General features: G+C 48.7%; 4 protein-coding genes across 4 annotated transcripts; 1 reads left to right on the top strand and 3 right to left on the bottom strand.

Moving 5' to 3' along the window:
* Positions 1 to 88: 88 nt before the first annotated feature.
* V8C40DRAFT_265038 (putative hybrid PKS-NRPS enzyme) lies at positions 89 to 11,956 on the bottom strand (the record flags this gene model as incomplete). Its single annotated transcript, XM_083219604.1, has 2 exons — positions 89 to 2,099; positions 2,169 to 11,956. The coding sequence occupies 2 exons, from the start codon at positions 11,954 to 11,956 to the stop codon at positions 89 to 91; spliced, it is 11,799 nt and encodes a 3,932-aa protein (XP_083074354.1).
* Positions 11,957 to 12,653: 697 nt separating this feature from the next.
* Positions 12,654 to 14,275, top strand: V8C40DRAFT_286765 (cytochrome P450; the record flags this gene model as incomplete). The annotated part of the gene is made up of 3 exons (XM_083222573.1): positions 12,654 to 13,223; positions 13,274 to 13,799; positions 13,857 to 14,275. 3 exons carry the CDS (start codon positions 12,654 to 12,656, stop codon positions 14,273 to 14,275), a joined length of 1,515 nt encoding a protein of 504 aa, XP_083074355.1.
* A 370-nt stretch (positions 14,276 to 14,645) lies between these two features.
* V8C40DRAFT_286766 (FAD-dependent monooxygenase) lies at positions 14,646 to 16,527 on the bottom strand (the record flags this gene model as incomplete). The annotated part of the gene is made up of 2 exons (XM_083222574.1): positions 14,646 to 15,856; positions 15,914 to 16,527. The coding sequence occupies 2 exons, from the start codon at positions 16,525 to 16,527 to the stop codon at positions 14,749 to 14,751; spliced, it is 1,722 nt and encodes a 573-aa protein (XP_083074356.1). The 3' UTR covers positions 14,646 to 14,748.
* A 521-nt stretch (positions 16,528 to 17,048) lies between these two features.
* V8C40DRAFT_286768 (zinc-binding alcohol dehydrogenase family protein) lies at positions 17,049 to 18,162 on the bottom strand (the record flags this gene model as incomplete). Its single annotated transcript, XM_083222575.1, has 2 exons — positions 17,049 to 17,571; positions 17,624 to 18,162. 2 exons carry the CDS (start codon positions 18,160 to 18,162, stop codon positions 17,049 to 17,051), a joined length of 1,062 nt encoding a protein of 353 aa, XP_083074357.1.
* Between the last annotated feature and the right edge of the window lie 29 nt (positions 18,163 to 18,191).

An 18,191-nucleotide genomic window follows, 5' to 3' on the forward strand; every position in this document is an offset into this window, starting at 1 on the left:
TGTACTATACGGAGCTACCTCATACCGTCAACCGGCAGCAGAGTTATCAGGTAGAACATCTGGAAAACAAAGCTTAAAACTACAATACTCAAGAAACTCCTAAAAATGGAAACTGAATCACCTCTTCCTTCTCAGCCATTGCCTGCAAGTAGCTGGTAATCAGTGGATCGATGCCTGCCTCAAGCACTTTGCCAATCCACTCATCCATGGTCGCCTCTTCAAAGACTCCGCTGTAGAGCCTCTCCAGATGCTTCTTAAAGTCTGATATAGGGACCTTTACGCCGCTGGAGTGGTGGATGAAGCGCACGCCCCTGTCTGTACTGTCCTCGGATAGAACATTGGCTGCAACATCAGCGGCGGCGGCATGGACATCTTTGAGATCAAAGAATCCGTCAAAGTTCGCAAATAGCGGAACTGTACGAGTCAATGAAGAATATTTCATGACACCGTTCACAGCATCTTCGTTTGGTGCTTCGTCACCTGTTAGGATGCAGTGTCTGTGGATTGTGACGGGGAGATGGGCTTTCTCAGCAAGGGTTTCGAGGAACCGCTCGCTCGCCCACTTGGCCACCGTGAAGCCCTCTGCGCCGTCTGTACGGGGAATGTATTTAGACATGGATTCCGCCGCCGGTTGCATGCTTCCTGAGAGGAGAGCCACTCGATTGGATGAGATGAAGTGGATGGGAATGCCTCGTGGTAGAGCTAATGAGGCCAGGAAGTGTGTGGAATGCAGGTTGGGTACGCGTAAAGATGAATAGTTGTTTAAGCAGTGCCCATTTGCACCGGCATGGATGATGCAAGTAGCTGATGTTTGCAGCTTCAGGCGCTCTGTCTCTGAGAGTCCGAGGGCAGGTGACAAAAGGGTGCCTTGGTATTGGACAACTTTAGGATGAACTGGAAGCTTGTTGCTCTGATCACTGGGGACAGTGATGCAGTGGACTTTCTTGACTGTGGGCTCCTTTAGCAAGGCCTTTAGAACTGCCCCTCCAAGAAAGCTCGTCGATCCCGTGAGTACAATCTCATGCCCTCCTGCACTCAGTGGCGCTGATGGTTGCGAGTCCTGTGATATAGCCAAAATGTGATCTGGAATGGCAGTTTCCAGCTCCCAGTCGATGGGCTCGAACTCGGTAGCTAATTCATCTCGTTTGTTGCGGAGATGGGCAGCCATCTTTCCGAGCGTGCTGACTTGGTACAATTCGCTGATGGGGACTGAGATATCCATGGAGTCCTTAATAGCACCTTGAAGCCTCATGAGTAGTAGTGAGTTTCCACCGTGTAAAAAGAAGTCTGAGTTACGGTCCAAGATATGAGATTCGCTTGTATTAGGAAGAACCTTTTGCCAAAGCAGTAGTAATTCTCCCTCAGACAAGTCTAGACGCTCGTTAGAGTGGCTGCCTTCTGCGACCAGGACGAAGTCGAGGCTCGCTACCGCTTTCCTGTCTGTTTTGCCGCTGGCATTGGTTGGTAACCGTTCGAGAACTTGAATAGCAGCAGGGATCATGTATTGCGGAAGAGGCAATTTCGAAATGATGGCTTGTAGTGTTGCTCGGTCCGCGGTCCTGTCCTTGTTGAGAACAACGTAGGCGACTAGAACGGCAGGATCACCTTTGACTGTGACCACAACATCGGAGAATAGGCCCCCGCCGGCCTGAGCGAGAACATGCTCAATCTCACCAAGTTCGATTCGAAGACCACGAAGCTTGATTTGCGAATCTTGGTCAAGCCTGCCCAGAAATTCTAGCGAACCGTCGCGGCGTAGTCTACCCTTGTCGCCTGTCCTGTACATTCTGGCATCCTTCTGGGTACTGTTTGAGTCAAGTACAAATTTCTCTGCAGTCAATTCAGGTAGATGAAGATATCCCGATGCGACACCTCGGCCACCAATGGTGATCTCGCCACACACACCAAGTGGTACTGCTTTGCCGCTGGAATCGAGAATTTTGACCGAGTAATTGGGCAAAACCTTGCCGATCAAACCTTCGGTTACTTGGAATGAGCCATCTGTTAGTGCTGGAGACAGGTCTTGGAAGGTGGCCGCGGCAGTGATTTCAGTTGGTCCATAGCAATTTGTAAGCTGCTTTACTGAGACTTGAGAGGATCTGAATTGATGGAGTAGTTGTGATGAGACTACCTCACCTCCCATGCACGCTTGTTGCCATGAGGTGCACTTTTTGAGGTATTCTTCACCATTTCGCAATAGCATGAGATACTCAGTAGGCGTAGCAATGGTGAATGTGACACACTCCTTTTGCATCAGCTCAGATAGCACAATAGGGTCGCCACGTTTCTCGCGTGAGGCGATGACCAGTTTGCCGCCGTTGGCCAGAGCTACGAATGTTTGGATGATGGACATGTCAAAGCCCAGAGAGCTCTGTTGAAGGACCACTTCGCGCTCAATGAGAAGCTCTTGGGTCTTGACGGCCAAGTGATTGGCGAAATTGGCCTGGGAGAGGACAACTCCCTTCGGTTTCCCCGTTGAACCACTGGTGTACAGAATAAATCCGGGTGCGCCTGCCTGTCCTTGAATCGAAACCGGTTCATCCTTGGCTTTTACATCAGATACGTTGAGCAATTGAGCCTTAGTTTGCGATGCTGCAATCAATTGCGTACCGGCTTCCTTGGTAGCTTCATGAACGATGACAAACGCAGGGTCACAATCATTCAGGATGGATATATGACGGGCGGCCGGGAGGCTCAGATCCAGTGGAATGTAGACACATCCCGCCTGAAGGATGGCAAGCATTGAGGCGACTGAATCTACAGATGGTTCACATAAAACTGCGATATGGGCACCCGGAGATCCACCTTGTGCGAGAATGAGCTGTGCAATGCCGTTGGCTTCGTTCGATAACTGGGAGTAAGAAGCATCTCTGAGTCCGTCCTTGACTGCAATATCATCGGGGTACGCCCTCTGCACCTCATTAAATCTCGCAGAAAGTGTTGGCGGCCAGTCGTAAGAGACATCTGGTCCTTTACCAACCTCAATTGCCTGAGAGATGGCTTTACTGTTGAACAAAGGGCAGTCTTTGACTTTCATGTCTGTGTTTGAGGATAGTGTCTCAAGCAAGTGGATATAAATGTCCATCAACGTCTGAGAATCCTCCACAGTGTAGAGCGCATTCTGGCATGTCAGCTCAATAAGACAGGTGCCAGAAGTTATCTCCGTAACTCCAAAGCTGATATCATAGGGGTTTTTAGCGTCCTCAACCTGGGTGAGTTCGATTTCGCAATCACCCATGGATGTTTTCAACAAAGCTCCAACTCGATAGTTGACAGCCACTTGGAAAAGAGGGCTGTAGGCCGGTGATCTGGCAACGTCGAGATGATCGAGAATAACATCAAAGGGGACAGCCGAATGGGCTAGGCCCTCGAGAGCTTTGCGGGACGTGTTGGCGGCGAGTTGACCGAAGGTGCTGTTTTGATCTACTTGGAAACGCAATGGCAAAAGGTTCAAAAAGAAGCCAACAGTTTCTGAAAAGTCTTCATCCAAACGGTTGGCATCAGTCACACCAATGCAAATGTCGTCTAGTGCCAAGAATCGTGAGAGGATAAGTTGAACGATGCTAAGGTGAAAGTGGAACGGAGTTACTCTCAAAGCTTTGCTAGCTTGTTTGATTCGAGATACTAGATCCGTATCGATGACACGGGATTGAACGTGGCTTGCGTATTGGGTGAGCGGTTTACGGGCAACAACACTGGTGATGGGGAGCAATTGCAGGGGCTCCGCTGGTTGGTCATGGAGTTGCTTCCAGAATAGCAAATCTCCAGCGAAATCGCCGCTTTCAATAGCTGTTTGCTGTTTCTTTGCGAATTGGATGTAGCTACTCGATGTCTTCACCAATGGACGAAGCTGGTACGCTGTGCTAAGATCCCGCAGGAAGAGATGCCAGCTCACACCATCCATTACCAAGTGGTGATAGCCGAAGATAATAGTGCTCACTTCCGGTGATTGAACGATCAGAGAAACTCCAAACGTTCTTCCATGTTCCAGGTCCCAATGCTTTGCTTTGAACAAGGCAATCTCTCGGTCTACGGCATCGTCTTGTTTAGACTGCACGATTCTGAGGTAGTAAGACGGAGATGGCAAGACACCCTGTTTGAGAAGACCAGTGTTTTCATCTTTGAAGAAGCATGTTCGCAACGATTCGTGGTGAGTCATCACTGAGTTGAGTGCCTGCTTGAACCTTGGGATCTGGAGATTTCCTCGGATTTGATAAGTGACTGTGACGTTGTAGGTGGTTGGGTCGTTGACGTAGTTCTGCGCGACGTACAGTCGAGATTGAGCATGAGACATAATCTCAGCTTCTTTAATAGTCTGGTTAAGTCCAAATTCCAGCACCTCAGTCTCGTACTCAGCAAGATTCGTCGAACTCGAGTTGAATGAATTTTGAGAGCACTCTTCATTGGGAGTATGAATGTCCGGGACGCTGATGGAGTCACCTGATGAATGTGCAGAATCATCTTCATGGCCGCTCGAATTGGACGCGGTACTCGCTTGTAAGGCTGGTGTTTCGATTGAAAGGAATTTGCTGCTGCTCTCTGAAATTGGGGCCACTGGTGTGGTTTTCAGAACTGCTGGCTGCTGCTCCGGTTTGGCCGCTGAATTCTGTTTAAGCTTGATGCCCAAGAATCTTCTGGTTGCATCCTCGCACAGCTGTGCAGTTGTATCACCTGAAAGCACTTTCAGGACGGGGACATCCATGCCGAGCTTCTTCAAGAACCAGCTTCTGATTTCGACGGCCAACAAGGAATCAACACCCAAGTCGATCAAAGGCACATTGAGATTGATGCTGTTAGGGGACAGCTGCATCATGGCCTCCAGCTTCCGTCCGAAAATCTGCTGGACCATTTCAATTAGAGAATCTTCCGATTCATCACTTTGCAGACGCTGCTTGTAATCCGTGTCTAGAGCACGGTCCTTGGAAACTTCATTGCTAGATGCTTCCTTGCGCATGAAATGAGAAAAGCGAGGGTTACCTTCCCAAGGTGGTCGCTTCGGCGCTTCAGGCGAGTCTACGAAAGGCTCCAGCCCGTAAACAGTGTCCTGGCTTGCCAAAATGCTTTCTGCGAACAGCTGATGTACGTCGGATTCCGAAAGAGGCAAAAAGAACATCTTGCGCAGATGGTCTTCCATGGATTGGCCTCTGCGGGCCACGTAGCCAATATCGGCTACCATTCCTATATGCATAGCTGAGGCTGCAAGTCCGCGGCTACGGCGCTGACCGCAAAGTCCTTCCATGTAGAGGTTGGCGGCGTGATAGTTTGACTGTCCAGGATTTCCGATGATACTCGCCATGGAGGAGAACAGGACGAAGAAGTCGAGAGGTGTATCGTAGAATACTTGATCCAAGTTTCGGCTTCCATCCACCTTCGGCTTCAGTGTGTTTTGCAACACATCAAAGCTCATGTCTGCGAATAAACCATCTGACAGAACCATTGCTGCGTTGCACACTCCTGCGATAGGCGGCATGGTCTTGTTAATAGACTCGACGACTCCAGTAACTGACTCCAGATCCGAGACATCCATGCTGAAGAGTTGCACATTTGCTCCGTGTGCCTTCATTGCTGGAACCCATCCAGGGTCCTCTACGCTACCACTTCGGCTGGTGAGCGCAAGATGACGGGCGCCATTCCTGACCATCCACTGGGCTAGAGAAAGGCCAAGTTCTTTGGTCATGCCAACCAGGAGATAGGTCTTATTGCTTGAGAATGCCTTTGACACATTCAGTGGTTTGAGGGATACATTAAGCAGGCTTGAATCATTCCAGTCAATAATAAAGAAAACTGGTAAACTCTCAGGTGATGATTCGAGAAGGCTAGACACTGTCATCATTTGTGTGTGGATGAGATCAGAGTTGGACTGATGTAGATCGCTCAAAAAACCAGGCAGATCTTTGTGCAATTTACTCTGAAATTCGTGCAGAACATCGGATACGCCAAGAATCGAGGTATTTGGTGGCAAGATACTCTCTAGATTGAAACTTGAAGCATTTTGGAATTTGATAACGCATGAGGTGTCAAGCGGCAGCAAAAGCCTGTTGGCAGTTTGCGAGGCTCTTGGGAATAGTTGAATCCAGCCGGGCGACGCTTGTTTGGGGCCCGTGGACACAAAGCGGAGTTCCCTGTTCTTCAAATCGGCATCGGATTGTAATTGGTGAACTAAAGCCTTTGGAGGCTCGTAAAACAAGACTGTACCGCTAGTTGGTATTTTGCTGCGGATGAAGTCTAAGAGGATATTGCAGGCGATCGATTCCAACACTTGGGCGTTGCAAGGTACGTCACCAAGACTAATAGCATGAGCCGCGTCCAAAGTAGATGAGCATGATGTGCTGAGACTAATCAATGTTTCTCCTGTGTGCGAGTTCGAGCCGATGTTGAGGAGTACAGGATATTGAGTGTCATTGTAGAGAGACAGCGAGTACTTCACTTGAACCTTCTCGTCCTCCGTGGATGCACCTGGAGCTGATGGGACAAGCACAAATGACTTTCCTTCTTGGACAACATCGACGGCCGCGGATTGCAGATCGAGAGTCTGCTTGATTGGTCGTCTGCTGGCATTGTATCTATCATTCAGGGTCTTATTTGGCAAGATTCGAGAGATGAGCATCTTTTCTCCATCATAGATCAACTCGGGCTCTATTTGCCAAAGGCTGTTCTCGCCATCGTACTCTGGGTGAGACAAGACTTCCAGCCTCAAGAAGGTCTGAGTGATGATCTTGGAAATGTCTCGAGACCTGACGTCAGTGTCGATGTCTAAGAACTGGAGCTTTAGATGTGCCATTTCTGTCCACAAGGTGCGGCCGACTCCGACTATCATATTTGCTTCTGGGTTTTTGGCTGTTCTGCCTTCAGTGATCCAGAGGACGTTCTTTGCCGTGAGGAAGAGACTCTGTAGTCGCATCAATCGCTCCGGCGTCATGTCTGAGAAAACTTGCTTGTCAAGGTCCCCGAGGAACAGAACAGACGTTCCTGGCACAAGAGTCGACACAGGCACATCGTCCAAGCTCTTGGCTTTAATAATGCGCTTCTTCCAGTGCGACAACGACTTCTGGACATCCGTGACAATTTGTGTTGTGAATAATGACTTGCCACCAACGATCAGGATGGGCTGCTCGCCTTGGATGTCGTGAATTCTCGACAGAGGGTTACGCAGGAGTTCAACTTGTGAGTCCGTTGCTCGACTCAGGACAAATGAAACCGAGTGCTGAGCCTCATCAGCTGTGTCATAGAATATGGTATCGACGCCGGAGAATCCTGTCTCTTGAAGCAGCTCATCCCACTGAGAGGCTGTCAAAGCTGGCGACAAGACACGACCGTCATCACCACCCAGCCACCATCCAGACAAGGCACCCATGATGAAATGCGTTCTCAGAAGTTCTGGGCCGGTCACTTCGAGCATGAGCAGAAAGCCGCCGGGTTTCAAGAGACTTCTGACATGGCGCATCGTATCGCCTAGCGTTCGGGTTGCGTGGAAAACGTTGGCAGCAATGATGACATCGTAAGTATTCTCGGTGAATCCCTGGCTTTGGGGGTCCTTTTCAATGTCCAAGACCTTGAACGTCATCTTGCCGCTATGGTCACGGAATCTCTCTTCAGCATTCTCAAAGAATCCTGTCGAGATATCGGTGAATGTATATGAAGAGTAAGCGTTGTCAATGGCATCGAAAACACTTCTTGTCGTGCCTCCCGTGCCAGCACCAATCTCCAAGACAACTGCCTGAGGATTCTTGAACGTGATCTGCTTCATAGCTTGTCCGATTTTGTTGTTGAGGATTGAAAAATTGTAGCCTTCTACATAAAATCGATTGAGCATATCATCAGCTATCATCACCTCGAGGATTTGCACTTTGCCAGCCACGAGCTTGAGTAGGTTGTCGCCTACGGCACGTATCAGCTTGAGATGGACGCTCTCTCCATGTGTCTTGTTCAGCTCTTCAATGACTTCAGCAGAATCTTCAAGCCACTCTGGCTTTATGACTGGATGGTCACCGTTTGCAGCACGTCCTATGAGCTCCTCTGCCGCAGTAGTCATCAGCTGGAGGTACCATGCAAACGTCTTGCGATCTGTGGAGCCAATATCAGCAAGGAATTTGCGATAATAGTATACAGCTGTGCGATCTAATGCCTCCATTAGTGGGATATCGTCCAAGTCCTCGATTTCTGTGTCTAGGTCCACTAGATTGAAGGACGAATCTGCGCGCCAAACGGTTTCAGAAAACAGATGCTTATCGTTGGAGGCTTGTGGCTCAGAGACGGCTTTCATCTCGAGGCCTTCAATTTGCAATGTTGTCTGTGCACCACCCTTTGGATAAACATGGATGTCGCCCTTGAGCAATGTTGACGATCCCGTCGTAACAAAGCTATCAGCCTCCATCTCAGTCATTACACCGTTGGAATAAGTGGCGTGAGGATTTACGGAAAGTCGTCCGACCTTCACTGGGAGATATGGCGCCCAGTAACCTCCACTGGCTGGAGAAGCAAATGAGACGTAAAGGGTTTGTAGTGCAACGTCCAAAAATCCGGGATGCATAACGTAATTATTGCCCTTGAGATTTTCAGTCTCCCACGACGAAACTGTAGATGAGAATCCCAATGCCCTCCTACCCTCTTTGATGCTGCGGAAGACACCCAGGTATTCTTGTCCAACACTAGTCATGGACGTGTAAAATCGATCCATGTCGATGGGGACCAAGTTGGAAGCTGGCACCAGTCGAGGAGGTAGATGCTGGGTATCGGAATCGCCAAAGAGAATTGTCAAGCGGCCATAAGCAGCCTTTACAGGTTGACCATTGTTCTCATCATTGCAGAAGTAGCAAGCGAATTTGAAGCTCAAAGACTCACTCGACTCAAGCTTGGACTGTTTCTCTAATAATCGGGCAGTGAATAATGTTTCAACACCAGCCGTACCCTCTGGAATGACCATGGCTCTATCCATGGAGATATCAGTGACTTCGTAAAGCTCAACAGCACGCTGATCTGCAATTTCAGCTCCCGCCTGTAGAGCCATGACGATATATCCTGCTCCGGGAAACAACACCTGGCCCTGGAATAAATGGCCTTGAATCCATGGCAACTCGTGAAGTCGAACAATATTTCTCCAGCGCAACTCCTGGTCTGAGTCGTCGGGCGTCCTGCGACCAAGCAGCTCATGGCTCTTGTCATTGCGCAAGCGGTAGTTACGTGAGACTCGGGATTCTCTCCAATAAGCCCTGCGATGGTCCCAGCCGTAACTTGGAAGGTCTTTCAACAGATGTGAGGACGTTTGACGATCAAATGCTTTGCGGTAGCCGTCAAAGTCAACGGCTGAGGAGCCAAGGTAAGACCATACATATCCCAATGCGCCGGAGAAGGCTTCAACTTCGTCGTCGCCACGTCTCATCAATCCTGCATAGTTTGGCACGGTTCCGAAATACGTCTTGAGAGTTTGTTCAGCCGGGCCCTTGAGCGCTGGGTGAGGGCCAATTTCGATGGCAACATTGAAAGGGCCACCGTGCCAAATCGAATGTTCTACAGCTTGAGAGAACTGAACCATACCAAGGAGGTTATCCACCCAGTATTGTCCTTTGAGAGGCTCAAGTCCATCCTCTAGCAGGTCAGTGTCACCACGGACGCTACTTGTCCAAATACAATCCTCTCGGGGACTCTGGATTTGGATGTCGCAGGCCAGCAGTGATTTCAGGTATGCTTCTGCACATGGAATCATAAGGTGTGAATGATATGCTGTGTCAACCTTCAACTGCCTTGCAAAAGTCTTGCTTTCGTCAAAGTGTGCTTTAGCCTGCATAATGGCATCTGCATCTCCAGACAGCGTGACGCTGAGAGGAGAATTGCTGGCTGCGACCTTGAGGCGTCCAAAGTATTCAGGCTGGTTACAGAACCGGTAAGCATCTGCAAAACTGAGTCCAACGGCCATCATGGCGCCTGGTACACTCTTCTTCGCCAAGTGCGAATGGAAGCCGCGATAGTATGCAATCTGCATCGCATTCTCAAGGTTGATAATGCCAGCAGCATAGGTCGCAGCAATTTCACCGGAACTGTGACCAACCACGGCATCAAGCTTGACGCCAGAAGCTCTTAGTAGATCAACCAGAGCAATTTGCAACGCTGTGCAGATGGGCTGAGAGATTTCTGCTTCGGAAATGCGAGAAGTGCCCTCGTCAGCCAGGAGCTGCTCGGTAAGTGACCAGCTGGGAGCATCTGGCAACTTGTTTAGAACAGCTTCGCATTGCTCGATCGAGCTTCGGAATAGATGAGATGACTGATACAGCCCACGACCCATGGAGGCCCACTGAGCTCCTTGACCAGTGAAGACTCCCAGAATGCCAGGCGTCTCATTGGGATCAATGGGCTGAAATTGATTTCCAACAGTCTCTGGTGGAACAGAAGATGAATCCTCCACAAATCTGTCCATGAAGTCAATCAAACGCTGACGTGTAGCACCTGAAAAGAAGATCTTGGATGATAATGAGCTTCTCTTCTTCTGTAAAATCCATGAAAGATTCTCAAGATCCAGAGAGGGATCTGATCTTATCCGATCCGCATAAGACTTGACAGACTCTATCAGCGATACACCGGAGCTAGCTGACAGTACTAGAGGTCCTATGAACTTATCATCGGAAATCTCAATCGTGGCTGGGCTTTCGCCCTCATAGCTTTCTAGGATGACGTGGGCGTTTGTTCCACCAAAGCCAAAGCTATTGACACTGGCTCTCAAACATTTATCGCTTGTCTGTGGCCATGGTATCGCTTTGGTGGGGATCTGCAGATTGTGATAGAAAGGCTCGACCTTGGAACTAAGCTCCTTGAAGTGAAGATTGGGTGGGATCGTGTGATGCTTCATAGCTAGCAGCGCTTTAATGAGACCTGCCAATCCAGCACATCCCTCCAAATGCCCAATGATTGTCTTGATAGAGCCGACATATAATTTGTTGTCATCTTGAATGTCAGAGCCTAGAGGGAAGAATGCATCTCTGATCGCTTGGGCTTCTACAGGATCACCTGCCTGTGTTCCTGTGCCGTGGCATTCGAAATACTGGCAGCGATCAACAGTAGGATCTAGTCCCGCATTCTTATATGCCTGTTTAATCATCGCAGCTTGGGCAGTTGGACTGGGCATTGTAATTCCCTTGGTACGTCCATCAGAGTTGACTGCAGTTTCACGAATCACACCCTCGATGTGATCTCCATCGCGGATAGCGTCCTTCAAAGGCTTGAGCAAGACGGCAGCAAAACCCTCGCCTCGAGCGTATCCGTTTGCTGACTTATCCCACATCTTGCAGCGCGAATCAGGAGAAAGCATGTGTAGATTAGATTCTGCAATGTACATGAGAGGGTCGAGAAGTAGGTTGGCGCCTCCAACCACAGCCATGGTGGCTTCGCCGTTTCGAAGACCCTGGACGGCCTGGTGTAGTGCTACAAGTGAACTTGAGCAAGCTGTATCTATCGTCATTGATGCACCTTTGAGATCAAAGGCGTATGAAATTCTGTTGGAAAGAATACTCCGCGCAGTGCCAGTCGCGGTATGTGTGGGTAGAGTCTCGGGGTCTCTCATTTGTAAATCGTAGTAATCTCCATTCATAACACCGACGTGGACAGATGTTTGAGATCCCTGCATCTGGTCTAATGAATAACCTGCTGCTTCAAAAGCTTCATAGACGACTTCCAGCAATATCCTCTGCTGTGGATCCATGATGTCTGCCTCGAGCGGGCTAATGCCGAAGAATGAAGCATCAAAGAGGCGGCAATCATCTTCGAGTGTGTATGAGGCGCCTTGAACGTCAGTGCTTCCATGGTGTTCGCCATTATTGTGATGAAATTTGGAGAGGCGCAGCCTGCTCTCATCAATGGGCTTCAAAATGTCCCGCGGTTCCTTCAAAAGTTCCCAGAGCTTTGCTGGTGAGTTGGATCCGCCAGGGAACCGACACGCGGTGGAAATTATGGCAATTGATTCAGGCATGTTTGTCCGTGTGTATTTAGCCAGACATGAGATCACCAACAACAATATGAGGTTGAATCATGCGAGGACTGGCGGCCTGAAGTTGAAGTGTTGAATCAGGAATTGGATGATAAAGCCCGTAATGATAACAAGATCCGACCCTTGAAGTATATAGTCTGCTGGCTCAATAATACCATATAGATTTCCGATAGTGAGGCTCATCATAGTTGACTTACAGTACAGAATCTTGCATACGGTCTGACATCAAAAAGAATCCAGGGTCCCCGGACCGATCCACTCTCCCGGGCTTCAACTTCACGACTAATAACAGGTTGACAGGCTTCGGCATTTTGAACCCCTTGACAATCGAAAAACAAGGATGAAATCGTTTTTAGATGATTTGCACAACCCATGTGGCAAAGTCCGGGATATTACAATCCTAGTTGCGACAGTAAATGGTGAATATCCCGGGACGGAGATAAGCTGGGCAACGAATAGCAACTTCTGGATTTGTACAGTGATTTCCCTGGAAATTCCCGGGCGATTGGCCGTGCCCGGAGTTGCTGCTGATTGGATGGCAACCAGACAGGTATTCTCAAAATACTTGATGCATAGCCATAAAATCAGAATCAATTGATCCTATGATTTATTCCAGTGATTGACTTTTTTGTCGAGTTGGTTACACTCTGCTCAACACAGTTTGTAACGGTTCATCACAATGGCTCTACAATCATGGGGAGTTAACCTGCTCATTGGAGCGGTCGCATTTTGGCTGTTCAGAGGCATCGTCGAAAAGATTCAGTGGGATCGGAAGAGAAGAGCGAAGCAATGTGGAGAGATTCCAAGCTATCCTCATTTGGATCCCTTCTTTGGTCTCGATGTTGTGCTCGGAATGGCCAAGTCTCTGAAAAACCATTACTTCCTGGATTGGCTCAACTGGGTACACAAGAATCGGCCAAAGACATTTCTCGTCAACTTTGTTGGCACTCGCTTTATTTGGACCATCGAGCCGGAGAACATGAAGAGCATGTCGGCTTTCACATGGAAGAGCTTTGGCGTAGGCCCAATGCGACGAAACAACAAGGCGACGCACCCGTTCGCCGATATTGGCGTGAATACTGTGGATGGAAAGGAATGGGAGTTTGCCCGGTTCTTGATTAAGCCATTCTTTATGCGAGAGAAATACACCGACACGAAAAGACTAGAAAAGCACGTCGATCGCCTTTTTTCGCTTCTTCCTGAAGAAGACGGTGTGACTGTTGATGTTCAGCCTCTAATTCAACGATGGGTCAGTATAGACACCATGCACGCAGACGCGAAAATACTAACCGATAGCAGTTCCTAGATGTCGTAACTTTTCTTCTCTTCGGAGAGTCACTCGATTCATTGGTCTATCCAGACCGCGCTCAAATTTGCTGGGCCATGGTTGACGTCTTGAGAGGATTACGTCTCCGCTTGCAATGGTACAAGTATCTGTTCCTTTTCAAACACCAGAATTGGCTGGATGCTGTTTCAGTCGTACACAAATATGTCGATAGCCACATCACCAAAACTTATCAGGAGATGGAACAGATTGATGAACTCAATTCGAAAGGCGTGGATGTCAAGGATGAGCGCACAGACTTGCTCTGGTGGATGGCTCGCAATCTCAAGGACCGAGAGGAGCTCCGTTCGCAGATGTGCCTGATCTTTGTTCCCAACAACGATACTACATCGATCTTCATTAGCCATATTATCTGGAATTTGGCACGCCACCCAGACATCTATGCCAAATGCCGTGAAGAGGTTCTCGCTTATGGAGATGGGGAATTGACGTTTGAGGCGTTGAGAGGAATGAAGTATCTGAACGGTATTCTCAATGAAAGTAAGTCACTGAATGGTCAACACGATATTTTGTAAGGGGGGAGCTAACGTCAACAAGCACACCGACTGTACCCGAATGGCGTAACACAGGTTCGCAAGTGTCTCGAAGATACAGTTCTGCCAACAGGCGGTGGTCCAGACGGGAAACAGCCAATTTACGTCCGCAAAGGCGATGTCGTGCAGGTCAATAAGAACGTGCTTCACAGAGATCCCGAGATCTGGGGCGATGATGTGCTGGAATTTAACCCTGATCGATGGCGAGAATTGCGTCCCATGTGGAACTTTGTTCCCTTCGGTGGAGGCCCTCGAAGATGCCCAGCACAAATGTTGGTCACAGCCGAAGCCAGTTATGTGATTGCACGGATTGCACGGAGGTATGCTAGAATCGAATCTCGCGACCCGAGCCCTTATGTTGGAGTTATGCGAGTCGGCCCATCGAGCAAGACGGGCGTTAAAATTGCTCTTTACAGGGCTTGAGTATATAGCTGAGGGTGTAGCGTACTGGCAAATGATAACTTTATGAGCGTAAATTGATAGCTTTGGCGCGTATGTCAGCGCATCTTTAAGAATAAAGGTTGTATATTACAAAGTTCAATTTTAAAAAAAATTATGAAGATTATTGGGGTTGTGATGTGACAAATTTACGTAGGATTGAGCGTAATATGTATGAAGCTTCGTGAGATTGATTAGCTGTGTGAGCTAGAGGGGTAAGTGATTATACAAGCTAGAGACATCAAAGGTGATGTTTAACAAAAGAAAGTGTAAGACTGTCGTAATACAACTGAGGAAAACCCAAGGCAATAAGTCCAGCTCTGTTAGCAGCATATCACTTCATGATTTATATGAGGCCCTACATAACCCTAATGCTTCAAGAGTTTTGCCTACAGTTACGAGTTTTCCATAACTACCCTACAAAAAGCCTGTAGTGAATGTTGACCCATCAACAGATCTTAATCATGTCCTGTAGCTTTCGCAATAACTTCATAGGCAGTGTCAAGTTTATCCAGCGAATTCCCGCGCCAAGAAACAAATCCATCGGGGCGCACTAGAATAAGATCTGCTGACCAGATGCTTTGCGCTGTTGTCTCTCCATCGAATGACGAGATGCGAAGCGGCACCTTGAGCCGTTCGGCAGACTGTGTAAGCCAATCGATAGCTTGCAGATGTTGCTGGCTATTTTTAAATGAGATCAGGGTAAAATCTATACCATAGTGATCGAAAATTGGCGTCTTGTCTTGAAGAAACACGTGCGGCGCTCGGTACCCAGAGACAGTTGTGGGTATATAATGCCTCGGATCGAATTCCGGGGGCGATGGAAGCTTATCTTGTACTTGGTCTGGCAAACAAATACTCGAAGTGTACCTGTAGCCTAGCTCTACACCCAGACTCTTGTTGTGAGCGTCGTTTGCTTGGACATATTCGTGAACGCGATCAAGCATGGCGCGTGCCTCTTCTCCGCCAGCTTGTAGTGTTTTACCGGAAAAGTCGACTGCCTTTGGCATTGCCATGAGTCTTCCGATATGGCCTTTGGCAGTTTGTAATGCTAGCAGCGCGACAGAACGGCGTTCTTGCTCGTAGGTAGCGAGAAGCTGTGGACCAGCCCAGCCATTGACAGCCGCAGCGAGCTTCCAGCCGAGATCAAATGCTTCAGCAATGCCAGTGTTCATGCCATAACCTCCGGTGGGTGGCATTTGGTGACAAGCATCTCCAGCTAGGAAAATTCGTTGCTTTGGACCCATGAAGCCCTGAGCAATTGCTACGCTGGGATTCCACGTTGATCGTACGAGCACTTCATCGATCTTGATTGGAAATGGCTCACCAGCACCACCGAGAGTGCTATAAACTGCATCTTCAGATGAAAGCTGAGAGTCGTCAAAGTCGGCGGAAAGAAATCTGTGAATGGTCCAAGTGTCAATCTCATCCTGCGCAATGATGGCGCCTTTCATCGAACCACCTTCCTCTACCGTCTTCGGGAAGAAGATGTGCCAAAACTGTCCCTGTTTTTGTAGGCGAGTCAAATCGCGAGATTTAAAATGAACCAAAAGCGCGCGTCCAGGACTACAAGTATTAAACAATTAGTGCATAGGATTAGATGTTGAGATCATTCTCACTTACAGAGGCCCGCCGTCGAGTTTAATTCCCAAGCTTTCCCTTACGACGCTATTCGCGCCGTCACACCCAACTGCATATCTGCTATGAAATGTCGTTTCTTCGCCCGTTTTTGCGTCAATGGCTGTTACTTCGACACCATCGTCATTTTCTTTGGCGCTTGTTGCTTTCCACCCAGAGCGAATGTCCACCAGCGGATCCTCAACACACACGTTCTTCAACCATGACTCGAAAATTACCTGTGAAATACGCATCCACGGTTCCAAGGGAAGTGATCCATCATTTTGAGCCAGAATCTGCTCATTCAGTTTCTCTGCGCTCGGTAGATCCCACGACGACGCCGCCTTCTCGTCGTTAAGGCCTGTGGAGAAGAGACAAGTGAACGGAAATTTCGCAGGCACGGCCAACTTTCGAAGCTCTTCTGCCATACCTAGGCTTCGGAAAATCTCCATGGAACGAGAGTTGGTGAGGTCCATTTTTGGCCAAGTAGTTGTCGTGTAGTGCCGCTCAAGCAACACGCTTTTGACTCCATGATGGGCCAATGTTTTCACCAACAACAACCCCACGGGTCCGCCTCCAACGACAAGAACGGTATCAGAAGGAAGAGTTTCGATGGCCATCTTGATCCTGTATCGATAGAGATCTAGCTCACAAGTGCGTCAATAGGTTGATGAGTAACCCCAGAATTTATCACGTTTAAGCAGAGGAGTTGTGGAGAAGGATCTGAATTTCCCGTCCCGGGCACGGCCTACGGACGGAATTTTGCCAGGCACGCGGACCTGAACGACGCTCCTGCTCCGTAGATCTCGGTTACTTTGATCTATCGAACCATTTTTGGCTTTGAATACTACCCATACTGCACCTCCATTGTGTATTGTCATGGGGTCTCTCAACCATGTCCTGCTAAATCCTCTCTTTCCGGATATTGATCTGCGGCTTGGCTACCTTGATGGTTATTTCATGCTTTAACAGATCGAATGACCAATGGATGTAATGGTCGATCAAAATACGAGTTATTGCATGCATATGTATTCATTGAGAGTACCATGATTGAACTAGGGCTCAAAACTCATTTGCAGATTAATGAGACATCTAATGATGATCAATTTATAATATATTTCACTAGATCTACGCTTTAAGCTCAAATTGTATAAACCAGCTTCATTGCTGAAACTTCCGACTTTCGTACTTGTGCTATTCCATCGATAATGCCATCAAGTCCGCCAGTCATCTCTTTGAAGGGATGAGGCTTGACATGGCCATTGTCTAATAACTCCTGCGCTGTTTTAAACCATTCATGCCCAAATGCTCGGTCCTTTGGTTTCGCTTCCTTGCGATAGCCAATTTGCCAATTAACTGCCTGGTTAAACATGGTCAACGTGCTTATCCAGTTTGGCTTGATGCTCCTCCGCGTGTGGCAGCGGATAGGAAACGGATCCAAGCTCAGATAGTGTCCGCCTGCAGATCCAATGGCCTTGTAGCAAATGGCCATTGATGATGTGTCAGCGATGCAATCAAGAGCGTACACCAGCGTATTATTTGTAAAGTCGAGAATTTCGCTGCCGCAGGAGGGCGAATGGTAGTCAAAAGTAGCGACAGCGCCGAGTGACTTGACTAGATCATAGTTCCGAGGAGAACATATGGCTATGGGTGAGAACCCGGACCTTGAATTGCTGTTAGAGTGTTGCGGTAAAGCAAAATGTGAGGGCAACTTACATCACCGCCATCTGGATAGCCATGGTTCCCATTGCTGTACTCGCTCCGTATACCAGGAAATATCTGGATTCGCTCTGTAGGGATAAGGGCGATGGCAGTTTTAGAGAGTAGTAAAGCGCCATTCCTACAGTTGCAACAGCTACTCCAAGAGTCGCCGCCGTCTGGTAAGACATTGAATCAGGAATCTTTAGCGCCAGGTCAGCCGGCACGGCGACAAACTCTGAGAATGCCCCATTGTCCAGGCGCTCTGGGTTATTTCCAAAGATACAGGCGCAGACTCTGTCTCCCAACTTCAGCTCCTTGGTGATGTTGCTTCCGAGCTGTACTACAGAGCCAGCAAAATCGCAGCCCGATGTTGCCCCTGCGGTGGGCGAGAGCTCGGCCGATTTCCCGTCTATAGGATTGATGGCCACAGCCACGACTTTCACCAAAACCTCATCCTCAGCGACCGTGGGGATCGCATTGGCCGATGACACCTGGAATTGCCCAGGGCCGGTAACCTTTAGTGCTCGCTGACTGCCCGGGATGATAACGGTCATTGTCAATATTGTGCCACTGTTGAACGGCT

The sequence above is a fragment of the Trichoderma camerunense genome (genome assembly GCF_050948025.1).
Source record: "Trichoderma camerunense strain CBS 138272 chromosome Unknown V8C40scaffold_7, whole genome shotgun sequence".
NCBI classification, from domain to species: Eukaryota; Fungi; Ascomycota; class Sordariomycetes; order Hypocreales; family Hypocreaceae; genus Trichoderma; species Trichoderma camerunense.